The sequence below is a fragment of the Cygnus atratus genome, chromosome Z (genome assembly GCF_013377495.2).
Source record: "Cygnus atratus isolate AKBS03 ecotype Queensland, Australia chromosome Z, CAtr_DNAZoo_HiC_assembly, whole genome shotgun sequence".
Classification (NCBI taxonomy): Eukaryota; Metazoa; Chordata; class Aves; order Anseriformes; family Anatidae; genus Cygnus; species Cygnus atratus.
Genome location: NC_066396.1, coordinates 34,568,853 through 34,591,757, shown reverse-complemented (window position 1 = coordinate 34,591,757; position 22,905 = coordinate 34,568,853). Strand labels below are relative to the sequence as shown.

General features: G+C 42.6%; 1 protein-coding gene across 1 annotated transcript; it reads right to left on the bottom strand.

Annotated features, from left to right (window-relative positions):
- Positions 1-670: 670 nt before the first annotated feature.
- Positions 671-22,455, bottom strand: SNAPC3 (small nuclear RNA activating complex polypeptide 3). Its single transcript, XM_035569722.2, has 9 exons — positions 22,156-22,455; positions 14,254-14,331; positions 13,157-13,241; positions 12,282-12,386; positions 11,780-11,929; positions 5,970-6,052; positions 4,545-4,709; positions 3,381-3,488; positions 671-1,591 (listed from the first exon to the last, which is right to left on the bottom strand). The coding sequence occupies exons 1-9, from the start codon at positions 22,392-22,394 to the stop codon at positions 1,444-1,446; spliced, it is 1,161 nt and encodes a 386-aa protein (XP_035425615.1). The 5' UTR covers positions 22,395-22,455; the 3' UTR covers positions 671-1,443.
- Between the last annotated feature and the right edge of the window lie 450 nt (positions 22,456-22,905).

The following is a 22,905-nucleotide window of genomic DNA, read 5'->3' as shown; positions in this document are numbered from 1 at the left end:
AAAAATACAGACGTTGCAGCCAGGAGTGTATTGCAGGGGATTTCAAAGCAGCTGCTACAGCACTGCAAAGCAGTCATGCCTTAATAGTCTGACTTGTGGCAGTTGTAGAGGGCAGGGCAGTTCCTCTTCCACGGATTCCTGCATGATAAGAGAACTATCAAACCATCACGCTTCCCAACACCTGACAGAAGGGCTAGGTTCACTACTCCGTTTTAAAAATGAACAGGCCAACAGTGGGCTGGCTTACAAGACAAAAAAAGCCACGTCTTTTTTTGGTCCTAAAAAACCACTGGTTTACATTCACACAAACTAATGCGCCACTGGAAAGCAGTCAGGTAGCTGTATGATGGAGTTTCAAGGCATCTAAGATAATCAAGTGAACATGTGTGTAATTCAGGCCATAGGATCCGAACAGCAGTTCAGTTCATCCAATACATTACTAAATGCAGGTTATCAGAGTAGGCAGTCTTTTACACCAACCAGAAGTAGATTTTTCTAGGAACTGGCTGAGGCTCTCAAAAGAAAAGCAGTTACTTTACTAGCTTTCCTAAACAGCCAGATCTCCCCTGAAATTCCCTGAATTCCAGGTTAAAAATTTAAAAAGCAAGACACTAGATAGGTGTATTCTGCCTCGGCAAGCAGAGTTTCAGTTTAACACAAGACTAGTAAGTACAAATTGCTCACATTTTAATAGAAACAACAAAAATATAAAAAAGTACACAATGAACACTAATTTTGAACATTTACAACTACATACACTGTAAACATAGTTAATCAAGTTATTTGAAAGGCAGACTACAGTTCAGTAGTTGGTGAAATGAGGTTTGCTCTTCACAGAATAAGCCCTCAGAGTCAACGTGCAAGGACAGCAGGAGCTTACAGATAAAAGCACCCACTTTTTAATGGGAAGACCTAGAAGATAACCAACACTATGAGCTGTCTCCTGGGGAGCATTCTCCTCCCAGCAAATTCATCGCACCGATTTCCAACCTTGTTCAGAGATGACAACTGCCAGTTTTCCAGGTAAAATGCCCAAAGACCATTCTGTCATCCTTTGAGGTTAACAGAGCCTTGGATGCAAAGGATTTCCCAAACAAAAACAAACAAAAACCCTACCAGCTTTTACACGGGCATTCTCAGGGCATTCTCTTCAAAACATCCAGATTTTGAGAGTCTAATCTCCAAACTACTGTACTGTAGTAAAAGTATATTAAAAATGTACTGTATTAAAATACACACCTGAGCATATTTTTCCATGCTAACTTATCTCTGTGGATGTAAAGGTATACCAAAAAGATTTTAAGTGCAAAGAGCTCCTTCCTCCTCATAGGAATTAAAAGTTTAACCAAAAATCCTACAGTATGCTCAACACTCAAGTTGTTTGGTGGTTTTAGCAGCTAGAGCAACAGATTCATCGATGTAGTCCACTGAATCATGCAAGTTTTAGTTGAAAATCCCAGGATCAACATAAGGATATGCAAGAAACTCCCCCAGTTTACTGCCTTCCGCATCATAGTGGAGCATTCGAAAACAAACGTCACAGAAGAAACAAGGATCCTCTGGTGCCAGACTGTCTTTGTTGGTTACCCACCTGCAAGTTACAAAATACAAGTATTTTCCATGCAAGCCAAACACACGACAAACATCTCAATGTTTTACTCAGAGCTGGGGATAGCATCAACAAACATCAGTACGGTTACACCAAAGAGGTACTACATATACTGCATATTTACCATCCCAGGCCTACAGCGATTTCCTAACTAACCCCTCTGCCTATTCTGTGTCAATCTCAGCTGATATCTGCCACTGCTCCCACTTCATGTCCTGTGGAACCCTCAGATCTTTATCACTGGTACAGTGCACAACAACAACAAAAAAAAGAGTCAAGAATCTTCTGTCCAGCCTCTGGCTATTTAAGTCATAAAAGATAAATCTGTTTTACCTTACAGTGAGAAACCTCGATACAGAGCACGCACACGACTGACTCCGAACTACTCTTGGAATAACCAAATCCATTTACAAGTCTGCAAGAAAGGCCTGGGTGATGCAGACAGGGCAAGGAAGGACTGCTGCACACCCCAGCAAGCACAAAAATTAACACGAACATAGCTGCCAGCACAAAGAGGGGCTGCCATGTCACTGAGCAATTAATTTATGGTAGCCCTGACAGCTCAAGGCTTCTGGTGATTAAAGATGCTATCTGCACAGATTACACCATACAGGACAGACAGCCAAAGCAGCTCTGGCACCCATGGTTTAGCATCTCCCCACTTAAGCTTAGTGCTTAATCCTGGTTTTAATTTAATGCATTTACATCACCTCTGGTAATGCCCTCCCTATCCCATCTTTCCCCCAAACTGACCCTTTGGCTCTACCCCCCCTTCTGGCCAAATGCCTCACAGATTATAGCCATTTGTGAAGGCATTCTGGGGGCTCTGCTAGGAACCCTAGAAGAGGCTCCCGTCGTGATGGAAAATTGGCTCTTGGCCTAATTCCAGGCAAACTCTAAGAGTTGCCTGGAAACTTGCAAACTAGCAAGGTAACATAACACAGCTCTGGTGTCAAACTGGGGCTGAGTTTAAGCTCGGGAGGCGGTGGACACACAAGGGAGGCAATAGGTGTTTTTATAAAGAAATCATTCAGGTCTATAAAACCAAGGAGCCTAGTTCAGTGCATAGAACTCCTTAAGAGAACTTTCTACTAGGACTACTGAAAGGCTTTCTCATGTCTAAGTAAACAGCACTAAACACTACAGTAGCAACTTCACGTTCTGCTCTTTTATCTGAAGAAAATCTGTGCATCACAAGAAGTTACTTCAAGTACACCAGCACAGTACAGAGCTTCCTTGTAGAGGTCTGAAGTTTATCTGTGGGGGAGCTATATGCCATCTGCTTCTGAAAATCTCCAGATTTTAATATATTACTTTGAAGTCGGACAGATCCGTACTTCCCTCTACTTCAATGCTGGATTTAACAGAAGCTTTGTAAGAGAATTTATATCTCGCATCTTTTGTCATAAGGTAAAAATGCATCGTACTCCCCCAACACTGAGGTTTTCAAAAGTAAGTAAGAGATCAAGAGCTCAGCTGTATGTATGCAAAAGAACCTAAGCCGAAGAATTAACCTCTGCACCATTACAATTCTTTGATCATCCTGAATCATCTCCTCCCAATGACTACACCTGCAGGAAGCCTTTTCAAGGGACACCTGCCTGAAATATAAAATCTCAGAACACTTACGGATTTTTGGATGGAGATTATTCACATAGCATACTAAAAACACACAGAGCTCCGATTATTGTTATTTTCTGGAAAGTTAGTAGAAACACCTATAAAGATTTGTTTAAGACGACACCTTATAAAGATAAATTATGTAGCATACCTGGCTGTATACATTTTGCATACAAAGCATTTTCTGGTACATAACCAGTGTTTCTTGATTAACAAGGGATAGAGGTTCCTGTCCAGGCAATCATCATGATGAATAAGCCTTGAAGGAAATAAATAAATGCACAAAATACAATAAAGACTCAGACACATTGGAGCTGATCTGAACATAAGCACGGATGCAGGACTTCAATTCCAGTACAAACTATGACTTTACTTCTGCTTAGCATTTCTCCAAGTCTTCATCTGTATTAAGATGAGACTGCTCGTTGCACCATCTGTGGATTTTATTATCACAAGTAAATTTAGTTTGTGTTACTAACTCAAATTTTCAGACCATCTACTTTAGTCATTCAAGCAAATAATTCAGAGTAAGTTACAGTTTAAAGCTTATACCTCCTACGTAGACTAACAGGCGCATAACTAGGAGAATATTCAGAGGTTCACAACCCTGAGATCATCATCATCATGTGACATCCAGACCCTTCTTTGGGTTGTATTCCTCTGAGAGATACCCTTTATTAACAATACTTAGATATATCATGCTTCTAGAAGGAAAAAATGATCTACAGACACTCAGAGGAGTGCTCTCTCTACCCTTCATATATTAAGCAGAGCATACACAACAGTTCTATTGCTGATGTGGTTGCCACCTCACAGCCACTGTCACCTGCTCCTTCTCTGCTTTGCCCATCCACGTTACCCCACTATTTCCATTCCTCCATCCCTTTTTCAGTTCCTGCAGCCTGACACTAAGTTTAAACTACCAAGTCTAGTTGACTGTAGCCAGAGCCACTATCCGCAGTGTGCTGCCCAGTGCTCCACAATTATTATGTAAATTTGACACACACTGGCTTTGCATAGAAAAGGCTTTTCACTGTGGGTGCCATTCCTCCCATACCACAAGTCATGTCATGCTAATAAGAAACCAGATTTTTTTATGCAGGTCAAACTATTACAAAAAAAAAAAAAGCAAGGGAGATCGCTCTTCTCCTTTCTGACGTGGTATATGGAATAAAGTCTTAAGTAAATCCTGCAGAAAGACACATGAATGATCTTAAAATTAGTCTAACAGATATTCAGCACTTAAATGTCTGAAGTTTGTCTACTGAAGGCTTGCTTTTAATTGCCTGGCAACTCCCAAACAGCAGTAACTTACCTTATATCCGTGATGATAACGATGTGCTCGCAGTTCCCTTGGTGGCAGAAAAGGTATGGAAAGCCAATTTTGAGGGACAAATCATTAAATGTGTAGTCCTCCATTTTAACAGACTGAAGATTTCCATAGCCTCTGTCATGGGCTTCTGACCACTCAATGACTGTTCTGAAAATAGAAAGGTCATCAGCATGGCAAGGCTGTAAGCTGCAAACATGCAGAAAGGAAAAATACTCCTTTTCCTTACTTTCTGGGGAACACGCAGTGCTCTTCAGTGGGATACAGTTTAACAGGTTGAAATGAAGAGTTCACAACAGATGTAATGACGTAACTTCACAGCAGTAACACAGCTCTGCAGAACTGTGCGCTGTTCTTGTAGAAGACCTGCATTTAAATCCCTACCAGGTAGCTTCACGAGGAGGTCTAGTTAGAGTGCACACTACTGATGGCACCCCATCCAGGCCAGGTTGTTTGCAGCCCAACACTTCTAAAGCACTCCAGTTATTCAGGTCACCAGAATATAATTTTTGTTCCTTTGGTCTATGACTTTGTTTTAAAGCTGTTGGTTTCAGTTTTTTTAGTGTGTTTTTTTTTTTCCCCCAAGAAGAAACAAAGCTGACAACTGCACAGCTATTTAGGATTGGAAGGGCACTAGTCACTATTACAATTATTTTCAGTATACCCCTACATACACGCCATTTCACTATAAACTGTATATTCGCTATGAACTGTGTATGTCATCACAGGCTTTTCCATAAAAATCATTGTTGCTCAAGGACAGAAAGAGAAGCAGCAGCAAAATAATTCATTTCTTTGAAATCACATACCAAGTTTGGCACAACAGGAATACAGTCCAAACTCAAAGCTCTTCCATACCATTCTAACAACACCATCTCCTGACATGCCAGCAAGTCCCCACTTCCTCAAAACAAACAAGGGCGTATAGCTTAAATGGTACATATAGTTCCAAATAAGAGATACCTGAGACTCTTGGGAATGCTGTCTCACATTTCTTTTCCTAACAGTCTCTTTTCTGGTTTAACCATGAAGGCATTCAGCACAATTTCAAGATGGAGCAGAACAACTGATTCCCACACAGCTGAGCCTGCTGTCGTTCTGACCCATCTTCTACATCACAGACAAGTCTTTTGGGTGGTCATCTCAACTAAGGAGGGCACTGAAAAAGCCAGTACAGACTGACAGCTGTGAATGTTTTCCCTTTCACAGTGTTTCAACACACCAAAACAGAATTTGTGGGAAACAACTTCATTCTTCCTTTTCAAAAGTGATATGGGTAGAAATGAAAAGTCCATTCTAGATTTACACACTAACCTTTCCAGTCTTAAAAACACCACAAATCATAATAAAAATTTAGTAAATTTCCTGTCCTTTAAGGTTTTCCATAGTCTATGTATATGAATACTGTACCTGCTCAGATCTCTGCACTCTGGATATCTTCTATCATTATAAAAGATGCCTTCAAAATAAAAGAAAGCAGATTTGTAGAGATCCTGAGAAAGAAAGAGAAGTCTGCATTAGTGTTACAAGATATTTAACACCTCCAACATTACAAGAACGCCAAAAAAAACGAGCACTTCAGGTATCCAGATTACTTTTAGAGACTTCATTCTACAGATTTCTGAAATAAACCTTGCTCTGGTTTTAGATGCTGACAAGAAAGCTCATGCAGTTGCTCTGCTGATATTATTCTCAAGGCAATATAGGTTATTTTAATTCTCTTATTCCTATCTCCATCATAGCAGTTATGGATTTCTATAAAACACAAAACACCACAAGGAACACTTAGGATGACAGAGAATAATTGCAAATTATTGCAAATCCTGTCCCCTGCACGCGCACACACACAACACAGACAAGATAGCTACACAGGAGCAGTCCCTAGTCACATCTACATAAACAAGACAGACATGCAATTTTGGAAGGTCCAATCCCCTCACCCCTGGGGGATCAGAAGAAAATCTACCTTCCTTCAAAATACTCCCTTAATTACAAAGTTTGTCACATGCAGACAGGCATCCTGGTACCAACCTTCTCTATCAAATATTATTAACAAGTTGTGGCATTCATATCAGCAGTGCAAGCATCATCACTTTCCAAATCATCCCAAGAAACTGAGCTAACCTATGAGCTGTCCACGCATATGTAACAAATTCTGCAGAAGAACTACACAACTATTTAAGGTAAAGTCATATCCATCCATAAAAAAAGTTCCTGCAGCATGCATATTCTTGAGAAGGAACAACATATGGAGAAAATATCCTACTCGAATAACACAGTCAAAGTATCGTTATGTTTACCTATCCAGACTGCTTGCACAGCAATATTCAGAGAGCTGTCCTCTCCCAAAACTAAAGTTAGAGCCATACTTTATTTCTATAAAATAGTAACGGTGTGTGGTTTTGTAACTAATAAAGCTATTACAATAGGAGAAAGAAATGGAATAGAATATCATTATATATATACACAGAAAAAAGTAAGATGGGGAAGAACATACAAACTTTTTATTTCAATACTTACATCATTGATACCTAAGAAAAAAGTAATTCCTTAATTAAAGCATATATCTGCTTTCTGTAATTCCTTTTTCTGTAATTTCCGCAATTTCCTTTTGTTGGTTTCAAAACAGTCTTTATACAAACAAGCAGTCTGAGCAGAGAAAAGATGACCAAAAAATCTGTGCTTTTTTATCCATAACACTTCACCTTTAAATTGTGTTCTTCCAAGTTCTTTTGGAACAAGTCTATCCTGGATCTTGGGCTGCAGAAAAAGGCCAGCTTTGTACTGCATTTATTGTTAGAGATGAGGGAAGGTTGAAGGGCACAGACTAAACCTGCCTTGAAGCACTTCAGAGCAGAACACAGACTGCTGCTTAGGAAGCCATTCTGCGTATGCTGTGTATATAACTATGCATAGCTATAGCACACACAAGTGACGCTGAGATATACTGTATACATATATAACCCCAAGATTCTGGGGAGTCTGAGTCAGGTCTTTCCTGATCGACACTAGGAAGAGATACAACTCACACATTCCTTCTGCTCAGACTTTGCATTATCCTTCAGTATGCAAGGAGGAATGTCTCATCGCATTTCTCCAAGGGATCCCCATAGTAATAATATTCACACAAAAGATCAGGAACGTTGTTAAAGGTATCCATGTCTGTGGAATAAAACACCTCAATATTGACTACTTTTCTTCAACATCCCCCTTATGTTGCTTTGACTCAAATGCTTCTTTACAAAAAAATTAAAATGGCACAGATGCAAAGAGTAAAATCACAAAACCCAGGATGAAATAAATACTGCCTACTTACACCAACAAAATCCAAAAAGTCTCCTGCCCTCTGTATCAACTGACCAGCTACAGATGTTTCCCTAACCATTGAGAGCAGGAACTTGATCCTTCTGCTCAGCTCATGTACCCCAACTGCATTTCAATAGAAGAAAAAGCAGGCATCAACAGCTACCTTGCATACAACAGCCTCTTTTCTGTAGCCTCTCATAGTGCCACTATGATTTAAATTAGCTTCTAGGATCCTTCTAATAGTCAAAAATCTGGAAAAGCTAACATACTTTTAGCAAGTATAGCTGCCACTTCCTCCTAGACCAAAAGAAGATAATTCTACCCCAATGATAGCTGATTACCTGCCTGCTGAAGGAACATGCACATTTTATTGTGAACATGCAACTTCATTGACATGCACTCAGCCTATACTCCACTGTTTGTTGCAATTCCTAGTCATGTTTCCAGAAAACAAACAAATGAAAGCAAAGCACACCTCTCACAAACAACTCCTGCTGGGAGGCCAGGCATGGTAACATTCCTTTACTTTGTAGAAGTTATTTGCGTTAGGAAGCCACATCTCTCAACCCTGTCTTCTAGGAATGCTTTGACAGTCTCAGATGACTCCTCTGCATGCACAGGAAGGGAGTTTACCCTCAGAACTAATCAGCTACTGCTTTAGTAGCTAGGTAGAAAGATTATTCTACTTAATTTATATAACTGAAAAGATGGAGGACATCTTTCAGTTGTCTTAAATGGGAATGTGCAAAATTTTCATTTTTATGTATACAACCATACAATACAATCAGTACTATAAATAATATACTATCAATGTAATATAAATTATGTAATATATAACAGATGATAATATACAATCTGACAAGAAACCAGAGCATACTGGTTCCAGAGTGCAGAGTACACTGTGGTTTCTCTTCAGATTGTACAGAAGAAAGCAGAATGCGCAGGTTCCAGAGTACAGAGTTCACTATGGTTTCTCTTCAGATCACGTATTATCACACATTATATAAATTATATTACGTTGATAATATACTATACTACTAATTTATAACATTGGCCAAACAGCTGGGCCTAGAGGGTGAGACCAGTGGCACAAAATCCAGTTGGAAGCCAGTAACTAGCAGTGTACCCCAGGGGTCTGCAGTGGGTCCAGTCCTTTTTAACACCTTCATCAATGATCCAGATGATAGGGTGAAATACACCCTCTACAGGTCTGCAGATGACACAAAACTGGGAGGGCTGACTGATAAGTCAGGGGGTCATCCTGCCACACAGAGGAACCTCAACAGCTTCGAGAAAAGGATTGTCAGGAACCTGATGAAGTTCTGCAAGGAGAAGTGCAAAGAGAGATACAGCTACTGGACAGAGTCCAGCGCAGGGTTGTAAGGATGAAGGGACTGAAGCATCTTTCATACGAGGAAATATTGAGACAGCTGGAACTGTTCAGCTTGTAGAAGGCTCAGAGGAAATCTCATCAACATGGGTACACAGAGGATGGAGCCAGGCTATTTTCAGTGGTGCCCAGTGACAGGACAAGAGGTAACAGGTGCAGACAAACACAGGAGGTTCTGTCTATACATCAGGAAACACTTTACAGTGACAGAGCACTGGCACACGCTGCCCAGGGGCTGTGGAGTCTCCCTCCTTAGAGATCTTCAAAAACTGCCTGGACTTGCTCCTAGGCAACCTGCTCTAGGTGGCCCTGCTTGAGTATGGGAGGTTGGCCGAGATGACCTCCAAAGGTCCACTTCCAGCCTCAACCACCTTGTTATTCTGTGATGTATCTGATGTAACATATTACCTACATTATGTAATTTCAGTCTTTTCAATTGGAGTACTTTTTTCTTTTTAGATCTTTTTTCTACATCCCCAGAGAATATCAGGAAATTGGAGCAGAGATATATAATCTTCATTCCTACTTTTGATCAGCACCGACTTACAAACACCAAAGCGTTTACTTATCCTCAGGGTACATGGCCTCCCATCCTGGAAGTCTGGGATGGGGAGCAGAAGAAACCCCCACAGTTGTGGTAGAAACAGTTAGAGACCTGCTGCTCCACCTGGACCATCACAAGTCCATGGGGCCAGATGGGATCCACCCAAGGGTGTTGAGGGAGCTGGCGAATGTGATTGCTGGGCCGCTTTCCATCACCTACCAGCAGTCACAGTCATCTGGAGAGGTCCTGGATGACTGGAGACATGCTAACATGATGCCCATCTATAAGAAGGGTCGTAAGGAGGACCTGGGGAACTACAGGCCCCTCAGCCTGACCTCGGTGCCAAGAAAGGTGATGGATCAGGTCATCTTGAATGCACTCTCACAGTGTATGCAGGACCACCAGGGGATCAGGCCCAGTCAGCATGGGTTCATGAAAGGCAAGTCCTGCCTGAGCAACCTCATCTCCTTCTATCACCAGGTGACCCGCCTGATGGATGAGGGAAAGGCTGTTGATGTAGTGTACCTAGACTTCAGCAAGGCCTTTGACACGGTCTCCCACAGTATTCTTCTGGAGAAGCTGGCTTGGACAGGGACACTCTTTGCTGGGTTACTAACTGGCTGGGCAGCCAGGCCCAGAGAGTGGTGGTGAATGGAGTGGAATCCACCTAGTGACCAGTCACCAGTGGTGTTCCCCAGGGGTCGGTGTTGGGACCCATCCTCTTTAATATCTTTATTGCTGACTTGGATGAGGGAATTGAGTGCTCCCTCAGGAAGCTTGCAGATGACACCAAGCTGGGGGGAAGTGTCCATCTGCCGGAGGGTAGGAAGGCCCTGCAGAGGGACCTGGACAGGACTGGCAGAGGCCAATGGGATGAGGTTCAACATGGCTAAGTGCCGGGTCCTGCACTTTGGCCGCAACACCCCATGCAGCGCTACAGGCTTGGGGCAGAGTGGCTGGAAAGCTGTACAGAGGAAAAGGATCTGGGGGTGTTGGTCAATGCTCGCCTGAACGTGATCCAGCAGTGTGCCCAGGTGGCCAAGAAGGCCAACGGCATCCTGGCTTGTATCAGGAATAGTGTAGTCAGCAGGACCAGGGAGGTGATCGTCCCCCTGTACTCTGCTCTGGTGACGCCGCACCTTGAGTACTGTGTTCAGTTTGGGGCCCCTCACTACAAGAAGGACATCGAGGCCCTGGAGCGTGTCCAAAGAAGGGCTACGAAGCTGGTGAAGGGCCTGGAACACAAGTCCTACAAGGAGCAGCTGAGGGAGCTGGGGTTGTTTAGTCTGGAGAAGAGGAGGCTCAGGGGAAACCTTATTGCTCTCTACAACTACTTGAAAGGAAGCTGTGGGGAGCTGGGGGTTGGCCTCTTCTCACAGGCAACAAGCGATAGAACTGGAGAGAATGGCCTCAAGTTGCACCAGGGGAGGTCCAGGTTGGAAATTAGGAGACAGTCAGGCATTGGAAAGGGTTGCCCAGGGAGGTGTGGCGTCACTGTCCCTGGGGGTGTTTAAGGAAAGGCTGGACATGGTGCTTAGGGAGGTGGTTTAGTGGGTGACATTGGTGGTAGGGGGATGGTTGGACCAGATGATCTTGGAGGTCCTTTCCAACCTTAATGATTCTATGATTTGTGTTCAGAGATGGGAAGTCCACCTTTAGCTTTCCATTATCTCTGGTGTTTCAGAATATTGTTCAGTGTAAAAAACAGTCCACATGGACGCACCTCCACAAGAAGTCAATGCTAGTGTTACTACTTTCCAGCAATAGCACTAATGACGTTTCTCTTGACATGCCATCAAAAATGTACAAAGCAGGTCAGCTTGGCAATGCCACCAGGAAGTATTTACTTGTGGTGCAACCCCCACTCAGAACCAAACTAGCTAAATATAGTACTGAAGGGACAAAAAAACCAACCCTGCCCCTCTCTACTATGTATTTTCCAAGTTCTTACACATTAGTGGTCCAAGCAGAAGGTTTTACCTTGCTGATGTGCTCTGGTGCTTGATCTGGCTGACTGCTGAACTCTCCACCTATCTGGAGGTCACTGACGCAGGAAATTGAGTCTCTGAGTTCAGTGAGCTTCTGGCTGCCCAGTACAAGGACTGTCTGATAGGGTTTGTGATCTTTATGCTACAAAGAAAACAGCATAAAAGGTTCAAGTGAAAATCATTTCAGTAGAAGAACTGCTCTTGAGTTGACCGCTTGAGGTATTTAATAGCAGCACACCACCTTCCTGTTTAAGATTTAACAGTATCTCGCCTCAGCCTCTTTTACAGATGGAAATTACTAGTTTTATGTAGAAATATCTTTGTGTATACCAGTACCACACGGAAAACCAGATTCTGTAAAAGCCTTGAGAAGTTACCACAGTTGAAGGGTTTACCATGCTTCCTCAGTGGTGATTTTAAATGTCTGGGAAAGCAATACATTACCTGAGCAGGGAAGAGGCATTAGAATACAGCCTATAGGATTTAGTACCAACCTTCTGAAGTATGACAGGATAGAAAATGTTCAGAGTTAAAAGCAGTTCTCCCCCTTCTACTAGGTCTACTGGATTGTCTGGCCTCTTTCCAATTGCATGTGACTCCTGGAATAAAAAAAAGATACAAATAGATATTATATTGGCAACCTTTTATATACCATAGTCCCTGGATAAAAGTCTGAGAAACTCTGTTCTAACCATCACTTGTTTTTGACTGTCTTTTTGTAGCCTTCTGAATTAACAGCCTTGTTCCTTCAACATAGGAAAGTGAAAAATTGCTGTTTCAAACATTTCCCTTCATTTCTCAGCTCTGGAGAAACTGAGGTGCTTTTGACAATTAGAAACACCCAGCTACTGTGACAAATCAGAATGGCTGAGAAACAGGGGTTATGAAGCTCAGAACTAGGAACTTTGCCTCTACTGTTTTCCTCTTTCAGCTCTACAGAAACCAGCTGACAACTCCTGATACATTAAAGCTTAGATACCAACACAGGACTCTGCAAGCAACAATGCTATGCAGCAGTAATCTGCAGTAAGTTAGAGCAGTAACTCTATGCTATACAGTAAGCTCATACAACACTCAGTACACTTGACACCCTACACAATGTTTTAGTAGCAGCCAAGTAAAAGCAGTCATACAGCAGTAATGGGGTGGAGTTCCTCCTTACCATGTTTGGTATCAACAGACTAAGAGATGAGTTCCTGTGCTATCTTTCTATAAAATGTCTTTAATCTCAGTCATTATCTGCAGATTCAGATCCGCAAACATTTACAGTGTACACAGGTTCCCAGTACTGGGAAAAAAAAGCAACCAGTACCTGGATTTTGGCTGTGCTAGACTGCACTGAAATCCTGTGAGATGATGGAAATCTTACCATCTCATAGGCAAGAGTTTCTTGCCTGCAAGCCCGATCCACGATGATTCTTTCTTCTCTCCTCTCTAGTGCCTTCCTTCTAATTCTGAGGGACAGAAACACAGGACAAAAACTTCATTAAACTTCTGTACGCAATCTGTAGACATATTTTCAAATAACACAAGGCACTACAGTGCAGCTTTCAAAGAGCAGGATTTCTGGCCATCTTAGTACAACCAACATTTGCAATAATCTTGTCTGCCAATTCCCGTACATCATTCCAGGTTGTGGATTTCAGGTTTTTTTTTTTTTTTTTTTTCACACTCAAATTATGGTTTGTTTGTGGGCAGTTTTTTAACACGAGAAAAAACAACAAAATGTTGACCCTGCAGAGACTCTATAGAAGAACACTTGCTACCTCTGAGGAAGCTATTTCTTCTAGTCCTCACACTTTAGAAAAATCCAATTCATACTCAAGCAAAGAAAAAAATACAAGTATTCTCAACCTCAGGACATATTTTTCTACAAAGAACTTCTAAAAAAAAAAGTGTGCCACACCTACAATACACATATTTAACCACTGTGTGAATAACAAACTCATTTTAACTTCCAGGACAAGTCTATTCACCCCTTCAGATCTTCCTGAACGTTTTCAGGAAGATTTTGAAGAAGTATATGGCCACAATTTCAGTAGTTACACTTTGGATGTTACAATGGGACTGCGGGTTGCTGGAGATAAGAACTACAGATTTGTTTTTTAAATTTTCATAGAAACCTTCTTCACATGCTTTCAAGAAGTCTCCTGTGTGCTCAAAATACAGGCACTAATTCAGAAGCACCTAGGTTCAGGAATCCTCAGTTCTTCCAGGAAGAAACATGGCATATTCTGTGTCATATCTTCATAAAAAAAAACAACTAAGTAACATTAAAGCAGAAGGCTCATATCAACTAGCTTGTCCTAAAATGGTGTTTCTGCCCTTAGAGTGTTTCTAGACACTGCTTCAGAAAGTACACCATGACCTAGAAAATGAACATGCAGCTAACCACGCTGTTGTGTTTGTTTGGCCTTTTTCTCCTCCCTCAAATGAGGACACAGACAGTACATCGTAGCAACGTACCGAAGAGTTAGTAAACTGCTATCTTCAGGAATAACTTCTGGGTCCTCTTCTTTATCAGAAGACATTAACATATCAACACTAGGACAACAAAGAAAATAATTATTACACATTTTTTCATACTTAATGCAAATCAGTAAGTTATTCTTAAAAGGAACAAAGACAGTAAAATGCAAATAAACAAGGCATAGCTTGTACAGCCTAAATCAACTCTACTGCCCTTATGCCTGATAAGACAGAGAACCAGAAGTCAAAAAATCCAGGACTCTTTATCTGGCTTTCACAGAAATTGGGCAAATTTTCTTTATCTTGCATTCTTCCCAACAAAGCATAGCTGTCTATAGAGGCATAACAAGCCCCGGTAGAGATGTGTGTCCAACACTTTTTATAAACTTAAAAATGTCACTTGACTTTTTCAAATCCCACCCACCTGCTCCAATTTTCTGATGATATATGGCAAAACAGATTCAACCAAAAAGGACCATCAGCCTCAATCCATATGGTAAAGCTAACAACTCACCTAAGCACATGTAGGCAAGCCACCACATTCACACAAGCACTGACTGCTGTATTAAGGCATTCATTTACACCAGACTTCTTCCAATGGGAATTAAACAACATTTCTGCCAAAAGTGGTAGGTCCACCCTTCCTTGCATCCTTCTTTCCATCCTCTGACGCTTTTAACCCTCACTCTTCTTGTGCCCACACTGAATCCAAAGTACAGCTAACTAGAATTTTTTGCTGTAGTGCAAATCACTGCAGGATGTAGGATGGAAGCGTGGAACTGTTTTGGCTGCAGTACCGATTTAAACTGACTATACAAATGTCACGTTTCCATACCATAAACAAGGATGAAATTTCTCACAGAATGGCTAAGGTTGGAAGGGACCTCTGGAGATCATCTAGTCCATCCCCCCTGCCAAGCAGGATCACCCAGAGCACATTGCGCAGGATGGCACCCAGGTGGGTTTTGAATATCTCCAGAGAAGGAGACCCCACAGCCTCCCTGGGCAACCTGTGCCAGTGCTCTGTCACCCTCACAGTAAAGAAGGGCCTTCTCATCAATACATTTAAAAAAAAAAACAACAACTGCAGAACACCACATCTGCATCCTGTCACAGTTTTTATATTATAAAGTTATTCCACATCACCCCACAAACAGACCCAGCTGTGTAAGCTTCAAATTAGACACTATTACACTAGCATCAGTTATCTTTTTTTTATCTAAAAACATACAGAAAAACACTGATTCAAAAATCATTTTTTTTTTAATTTTATTATCAGTCGAGGAGAATTTTGTCCAACATGAAAACAGTGTGAAAAAATACCACTTAAAATAGAGAAGTATCACCCGCTTTCAATCAGACTTGATTTGTCTCCCCACTGTTTGCAGACTATATAAAGTCAGGGCTTATATCACTGCCTATGTCATTGTCTAGGTTGAATCCCAACAAACATTTATGCAAACCTCTCCATATGGAGAAGGAGAGCACTGGTGGAATCCAGAAGGAAAAAAAAAAAAAAAAAAGATTGTACCATCTATTCTCAATGTAATGTATGATTTGGTTATATTCTTTTTCATTATCATCTTCTAATGTCCTCCATATGTCAACAATACTAAGCTCGGGAAGACTATAATTGCAGTAATGGATAAGTCATTAGAATAGGACTGCACAGGAGTATACAGCAATTGAGAAATAGAAGTCTGGAATCAACTGCTATCAGCTGACAGCAAGTAAATGTCAGAGATAAAGTTTCAGTTCAGGGTAGATGCCCTACTTCTGATGACCCAATAAATTTATTCTGCACTGAAGATTACTTGGATTTACTACTGTTTAGACGCTTTCATACCATCCAGATGTACTGTAAAAGAAAAATAAGAATTTTTCTGTGTATTTTAAGAGAAGATTCATTCAGATGTATTATTTTAAAAAGAAACAAATAAAAACAATGCAGCAATTACTTGCAACCCCTTAGAAAAAGAACCAACCTTATCCTTAGATTCCCACCAGAGGAACTAGAGGCAGAGACAACTAAGTCAGCCCTGTATCGAATGCAGACTGCTGCTAAAGAACAGTCATTTTAAGCAACATAAAGGAGGACAAGAGTACTTTGGAGAATATAAAGCAAGCATCAGCTTTAGATAGGGTTGTTCTATGTTCTAGGTTGTTGTCAGGTAACTGTTACGAACAGCCCATCCACTGAAGTAAATATAGTCCCTGACGGGTAAAGTAATTCACAAATAACCTTTCTGTGGCCAATAAAAACAATCTACATCCCACCAGCTTGCCTAGGCTGTTTATTGAAGTCTTCTTGCACATGCATCAGTGACCTTATTTACCTAAAAATGCTGAATTTCTTGAGGTCCTGCCATTTTGCAAACATGCCTATACCCTTTGCTCTTTAAGCAACATGTAGGTTGTGTGCAAGATTTGAAAACTACTGTTGTAAAATTCCATCTACATCAAAGGCAACAAAACCCCATTTTGAGAGAGGGAGTTAGGAGAATTTTATCAAGTAGAGGTAGAGCACTGACAGTATTAAACTAGTGGATGCCACTTAGTGTCTTTGCTAACTATTGTGCACTGTGCGAATTAGTTAAAGCAAGAACCCTTGGGCCCCTTACCAAGGTTAGTCTCTTGATAGGAGTGTGAGCCTATCTTAAGAAACTGGCAGAAACTGGTCCTGCGGACGGACAAGAGCCAAGGAGCAACTGAGTCTGCGCAAAGACAAGAGGTCAACTAGCGGTGACGAGGAAGAGTCACCAACCTTCATCCCCACAAACCCCAGCGACCACCACCAGGAGACACTGTGCAAACGCAGATGGGAGGAGCTTATGGAAATGACTTCTTGAACTAATTTTAATATGAAGCGGGGACAGGTTATGCATACGTATAGGTGCATTGTGGAACTTCATGCATATGTAACTCTTTACTGCATATAACCATGGCAAGTTGCCGTGTCGCGGGCGCACAATTTTGGTGAGACTACCCCACGTGCTGCCCAGCGCTAAATAAACATACCTACTTTACAATCTTACTGATTGTGGAGTCCATTTTCTGCAAGTCAATTTCCCTTCTACACAAGCATACAGTGTCAAACTCCCCAATACTTGCCTATGCTTTCCTTCCCTCCCATAGCGTTAGACAGCAATCTCTGGCTGTGGCATCTGCAGAATGCCCACTAATCATCCACTCCAGGAAAAAACTAACATTCCCTAGAAAGCAGCTTCAAGAAGACACAGTGAAAAACACCTGTCACGCAAGCTGCTTCCTCATTTTCCGTGTAAGGTTGGAATGGTAGCTAGCACAAAGAGAAAATGACACTGGATCCCTGAGAGGCTGCATGGACCTTTGTGAGCCTCGATACTGCAATTTCAAACTCCTCAAAGTCAGAAACCTTTGATTTCTAAAGGAACGTTACATGCAGAATACCTTTTTCAGGCTTTTTAAGCAGTCTAAACCGATGAAGTATCTCACTGTATCACAGGCACTTAAGTCCTGAAAGACCTTGCTACATGGCCTTTTCTGCAGGCCACACTGGAGTAACTCCAGTGTGGTGGAACCATACCACTAACGCTTGGTCCACAGTCCTAAGAAAATCAGCCTTCATAAGGCATATGGCTGTTCCCCCAGGGAATTAAGTCCAGGTAGTGGGTGTCACGTGCCTAACACACCAAATTGCATGCAACAGAAAGCTTGCACCAGACGCACCCCACTCCTGAGGCAAGCTGATTCAAGACAAAGAGCAGTCATATGCACAACAGTGCACTCAGCTATGGCAGGGGGGGAAATAATCACAGTAAATGCCCAAATTGCTTAACAGGCATTAAGATGAACTGTAGGATAGTGACAAGGAGCAACAGACGAAGGTCTCACTTAAATAAAGCATACAAAGCATTACACAAAATTCACGTCCCCTAGGAAGAAGGCTAAAAATAAAAAGGTTAAGGCCAGGCCTGTGGTAATTTTGACATGGAAACAGAACATCAGCAAAGCCTTTAATCACCATGGCCTCACTTTTCTCAGAATATTCTGGCAACACAGAAATCTTTCTCAGTTTTAGAAATCAAAAACTTCGAAGATTCTTTAGTATTTTGCCTGATGCTTTCCTGCTATATCAGATACAGTGTTTATACTACTCTCTATATTGCATATATATTGAGGGCAGTACTTTCATCACCTTTGAGACACTAATGCTACGAGACGCTAAATACTAATACGATAAGATGCTAATGCTAGCTTAATGCAGCTTTATAACACGTCCCTAGAGATATTTACAACTACCCCCTTCTAATAAAACAAGGTGAAGCAGGGCTGAAGAGAAATAAGGTACCTGTAAGCCTCACCTCCCTTGACCTACCTAAAATCCACACTGATCTAAGCCTGTCCTACACCTACCCAACAAATCACCCTGAAGGCAAAACAGAGTAACATAGCTGAGCACCTCCAGCATTAAAACACTTCAGTCTCTCAAACATCACTACTGAAACCCAGTGTAAATCTCTGAGCCAACTGATGGAACAAGAGTCAAAACTTGACCCTCCCCACACCTTGGTTATTTAAGAGAAGAGCTGATAGGATCTCCTAGCTGGGGACAGCATTTTACACCTGCACGCAATCCATACAACCGTGGTCTGCACACAAGTTGAGCAGCATGCAAACTGTTCTTACTGAGTCAAATTCAAGTGAGTGAAGGTGGAATTATTTTCCCGCAAATGGAAAAATACACATGTGCAAAAAAAGAGCGATTCAACCACAATATACTGGGATGCACAGCAAGTTAAACAACTTTTAAATATTATTCCACTTCTTCTCACCAGAAGACTCTAAATCATAAGGAATAGTTAAACATACACATATCACAAATGTTGTGAAAAATATTCCACTATGGATTTTGGAAAACTTCATCCTGAGTCTATGAAAGATTCCCTTACCCTGCTACTGTTTTCTTTCAAACAGAGGTACAGCAGCAGTATCCGCATCTTGCCATCTCTCTTCTAACCAAAGCAAAACAGCTTAACTTGCCAGAACTTCACTCACAAGTAGTTCAGTGAAGAAAGTGTGTTCATATCCAACATGCCTTCATGTCAGTGCCTAGGAAACTATATTTAGGCTAATAACAAGTGCGACCAGCAGACTGCACAGAATAGATCTTGGTGTAGTCCACAGTTGTCAACTCCTCTCAAGGGACGAGTACAAACAGCTCAGAGCAGGCAAGTGAAAGTGATCAGAGGTGGTGACTTGAGGTTGGCCAATGTTAAGGAGAGATTCATGAGACTAGGACTATTTAATTTAAAAGCAAAAGCACGTGGAGATTAGGGATTGGGATTCCAGCCTGCATGAGGGAAAAGGTCACGCCAGGATGTGCAGGTTTATCTTCATTCTCCTGCAAAGCCAACAAGCAGCTGCCAGATGATCTGTTTTTTCTCCCTCATAGACCCTCTCTCCCTTTTTGCCCCCCGTTTCCAAACTTCCTCGCTACACAGCACCACTTTCCATGGTTTACTCTGCAGCAAATGGTCAGCACTGCTCTGTAACCCCAGGAAACGCAGGCAGCAGATGAAACATAGTAGTCATAGATGGAAGGAGACAGAAGAGAGGAGCATGGAATAAATGAAGGGAAATATAAAGCACAGAAAATCTGCTTGAAATTTATGCAAAAATGGCAGCATACAGGATCAAGCAACAGGGTCACTGCAGAGAGTAAGCCACAACACAGAACAGGAACTACACTACAGAGGGAGAGCTTAAAGAGTAATTCACACAGGTGCTGCCACACCAGAACACATGAACTGTTTCTAACACTAGCATCAGCCGCTATTTTTCCTAAGCCTAGTAATGCTAAAAAAAATCCCAATCACCAGAACTATGACAGCTGAAGTAAAGCACTGGTTTAGTTAAGCTAGCACTTGAAAATGTGAGAATGCTTGGCAAGTTTCTCCTCCATAGACAAGGCAAAATATAACTCACTGTCTTGATTTCTTCCTGCACTACAAGTGTCCCTAAAGGGTCTGATTTCTGAATGGCTTCCCAAACTTTCACTGTCACACACAACATACACACAGGTATGTTTTGGCTCCAACTTTGAACTCTGTGCTCCTAGGCTCCAATTCTGCATGTTTCTTGCCTTTTACTGAAGCAGTGTGGTACGTTCCTACACCTCCTCCTCCCTCTCAAGCACCATCACCATTTAAACAAGCAGTAATTATCAGCTAATGACCATCTCAAATAATGTTGCTGATGTTGGGACAACATGACAGCAAAGCCAACAATTTGAAATATAACTGTGGAAACATTTAGCAAGACACTCACCACACAACTTGTGCAATTTCATATGCATCTTGCACTTAGGGCACCCATATAGATCACGACTCCAGCTACATTACCAACCTTTGCCTTCTGGATCACATCTGAGACTGTCCTGGTTTGGCTGGGATAGCTGATTTTCTTCACAGCAGCTCCTTTGGTGCTGTATTTTGGATTTATGATGAAAACAGTGCTCACATCACACTGATGTTTTACTTGTTTTAGAGCAGTGCTTGCATAGCAGCAAGGTCTTTGCTTCTTACACTGCCCTGCCAGTCAGGAGGCTGGGGGTGCACCAGGAGCTGGGAGCGGACACAGCCAGGAAAGTTGGCCCTGAGGAACAGGGGGATGTCTTAAACTATGCAACATCATGCTCAGAAGTAAAAATGCGGGGAGATGACTGGGGGGAGGCACCATACTCGGGGACTAGCTAGATATCAGTCAGCTGGTAGTAAGCAATTACCTTTCTGTCACTCTTTTCTTTTAATTTGTGTCCCCCCCCCGCCCCACCTTTATTATTTTTTCTTTTTTTTTTCCTTTCTTTCTTGTTACACTGCTTTTATCTCTCTAACTGTTCCCCCTCCATCCAGCTGGGGGGAGCGACTGCGCAGCTACGTGGGGCTCAGCTGCTTGCTGGGGTTAAAGCACTACAGAGACTAAATTCATTCTACTCCATGCATGAAAGCGAGCCACCTCCACCTTGCTTTTGCAAAAACTAGTACATACTTCTCCCTCCTTGGAGGAAACAATCATCAAGGGTCTTGCACAAAGCTATACACAAAGCAACAGAGCTCTGGCACGTCTTTGTAACTGATGAGCTGCAGGCAAACCACCAACTGTGATGCTTTCTGCAGCAATTGCTGTGTGAAATCTGGCCTTTCCTAGAGCATGGGTAAGAGCAGGTGATTCTCACTACTTATCTGATCTGGAAGTCTGATGCCTCTCAGCTTTAACACATTAAATCCTGCTGCTCTAGCACCTGGATGGTTCTCCCCTTCCAGTGCTAACACAAGTTTGCAATTCACTGGTCTGCAAAAACAAGCAGAGCTACGTGGGAGCCAGTGCACAACAACATGAGAACCATTTTTCTTTCCCAGACCAGCTTTTCCCAGCTTTTTTGCCAGCTAGGCAAAACAGCACTGTCCCCTGCACCAAGAGTCAGTTGCGGAGCCTTGCACAGACCACACAGACAGCCCTGACAGAAAAAGCAGGCAGAGGATGAGGATGCACAGAGTCAAAAGCTACCGTACGGTGCCAGAGCCCATCTAGGCAGTGTTAACACAGATGTCTGGCTGCTTTCTTCATGTAAGTTCCACCTCTGCAACCAGGGCCTCCTAAGAGCACGTACACGTTCATACACCGTCAGTGTTACCTGATGAGCGGTGCAGGTATGCCTCTACATGCAGAGCGCTGAGTCTTTACGTGGTTAGCATGCAGGGCGCCGAGGCCTCTGCTCACCATGACAAGCCCACACCATAAGGAAAAACCCAGCACTGCTCTATAAAGAAACGTTTTCCTTCTCCACTATTTATTCCAGAGGAAAATAGGGGGGAAAAACCCACCCACCCCCGCAGGCCCCCCAGCTCCCGCGGCCACCTGCAGACGGCCCGCAGCTCGGCCGCCGTCTCCAAGGCGCAGCCCAGCTCCTCCGCCACGGCCATGTCCCCCTCCTCCTCATCTTCCTCCTCCTCCGCCGCCAGAGAGAGGTCGGGGGGCCCCAGCTGCTGCCGCCAGCCGCGGCCCAGGGCGCCGACACAGAAGACTCGGCTGTGCAGCTCCCCCACCTCGTACTCGGGGGCAGCCACCGCCGCCATGTCCTGCAGCGGCACGGACATAGCCGCCGTCCCGCGGCGCCCCCTGGGGCCTGTAGTCCGCCATATGGAAACGCGTCACGTCGACATAGACGTGCCCGCCTCTTCCGCTCCTGAAGGAATCAGGGCGTGCGTGTTAAAAAAATAAATAATAATAATAATAAATGAAGTCCTTAAAAGCGTGCAGCGTTGGGGTGTTGTATGGTGTCGTGCAGTCTTTCGTCGCGCCTCATTAAAATTCCTGCTATGGAACCAGCTAGGTTGGGAAGGACCTCCGAGAACACCGGCCCCAACCATATTTCTGCTGAAATGCGAGTGTGGTGCTTGCCGACCCTTTTTTACAGCATTAGGATGTGCAGAAATATGATGAGTGAGGTTCTGGAGATACGTAGCAGTTTACTTTATTGGCACTGCCAATGCCTTTGCTTAAAAAGCATATATATATATATATTGACTCCATCTGTCCTCCCTGCCACGCAGGATTAATGATGCTTTCAGTTGCTTCAGTAGCAGTATTTTAGAGAAGGTACAGAGA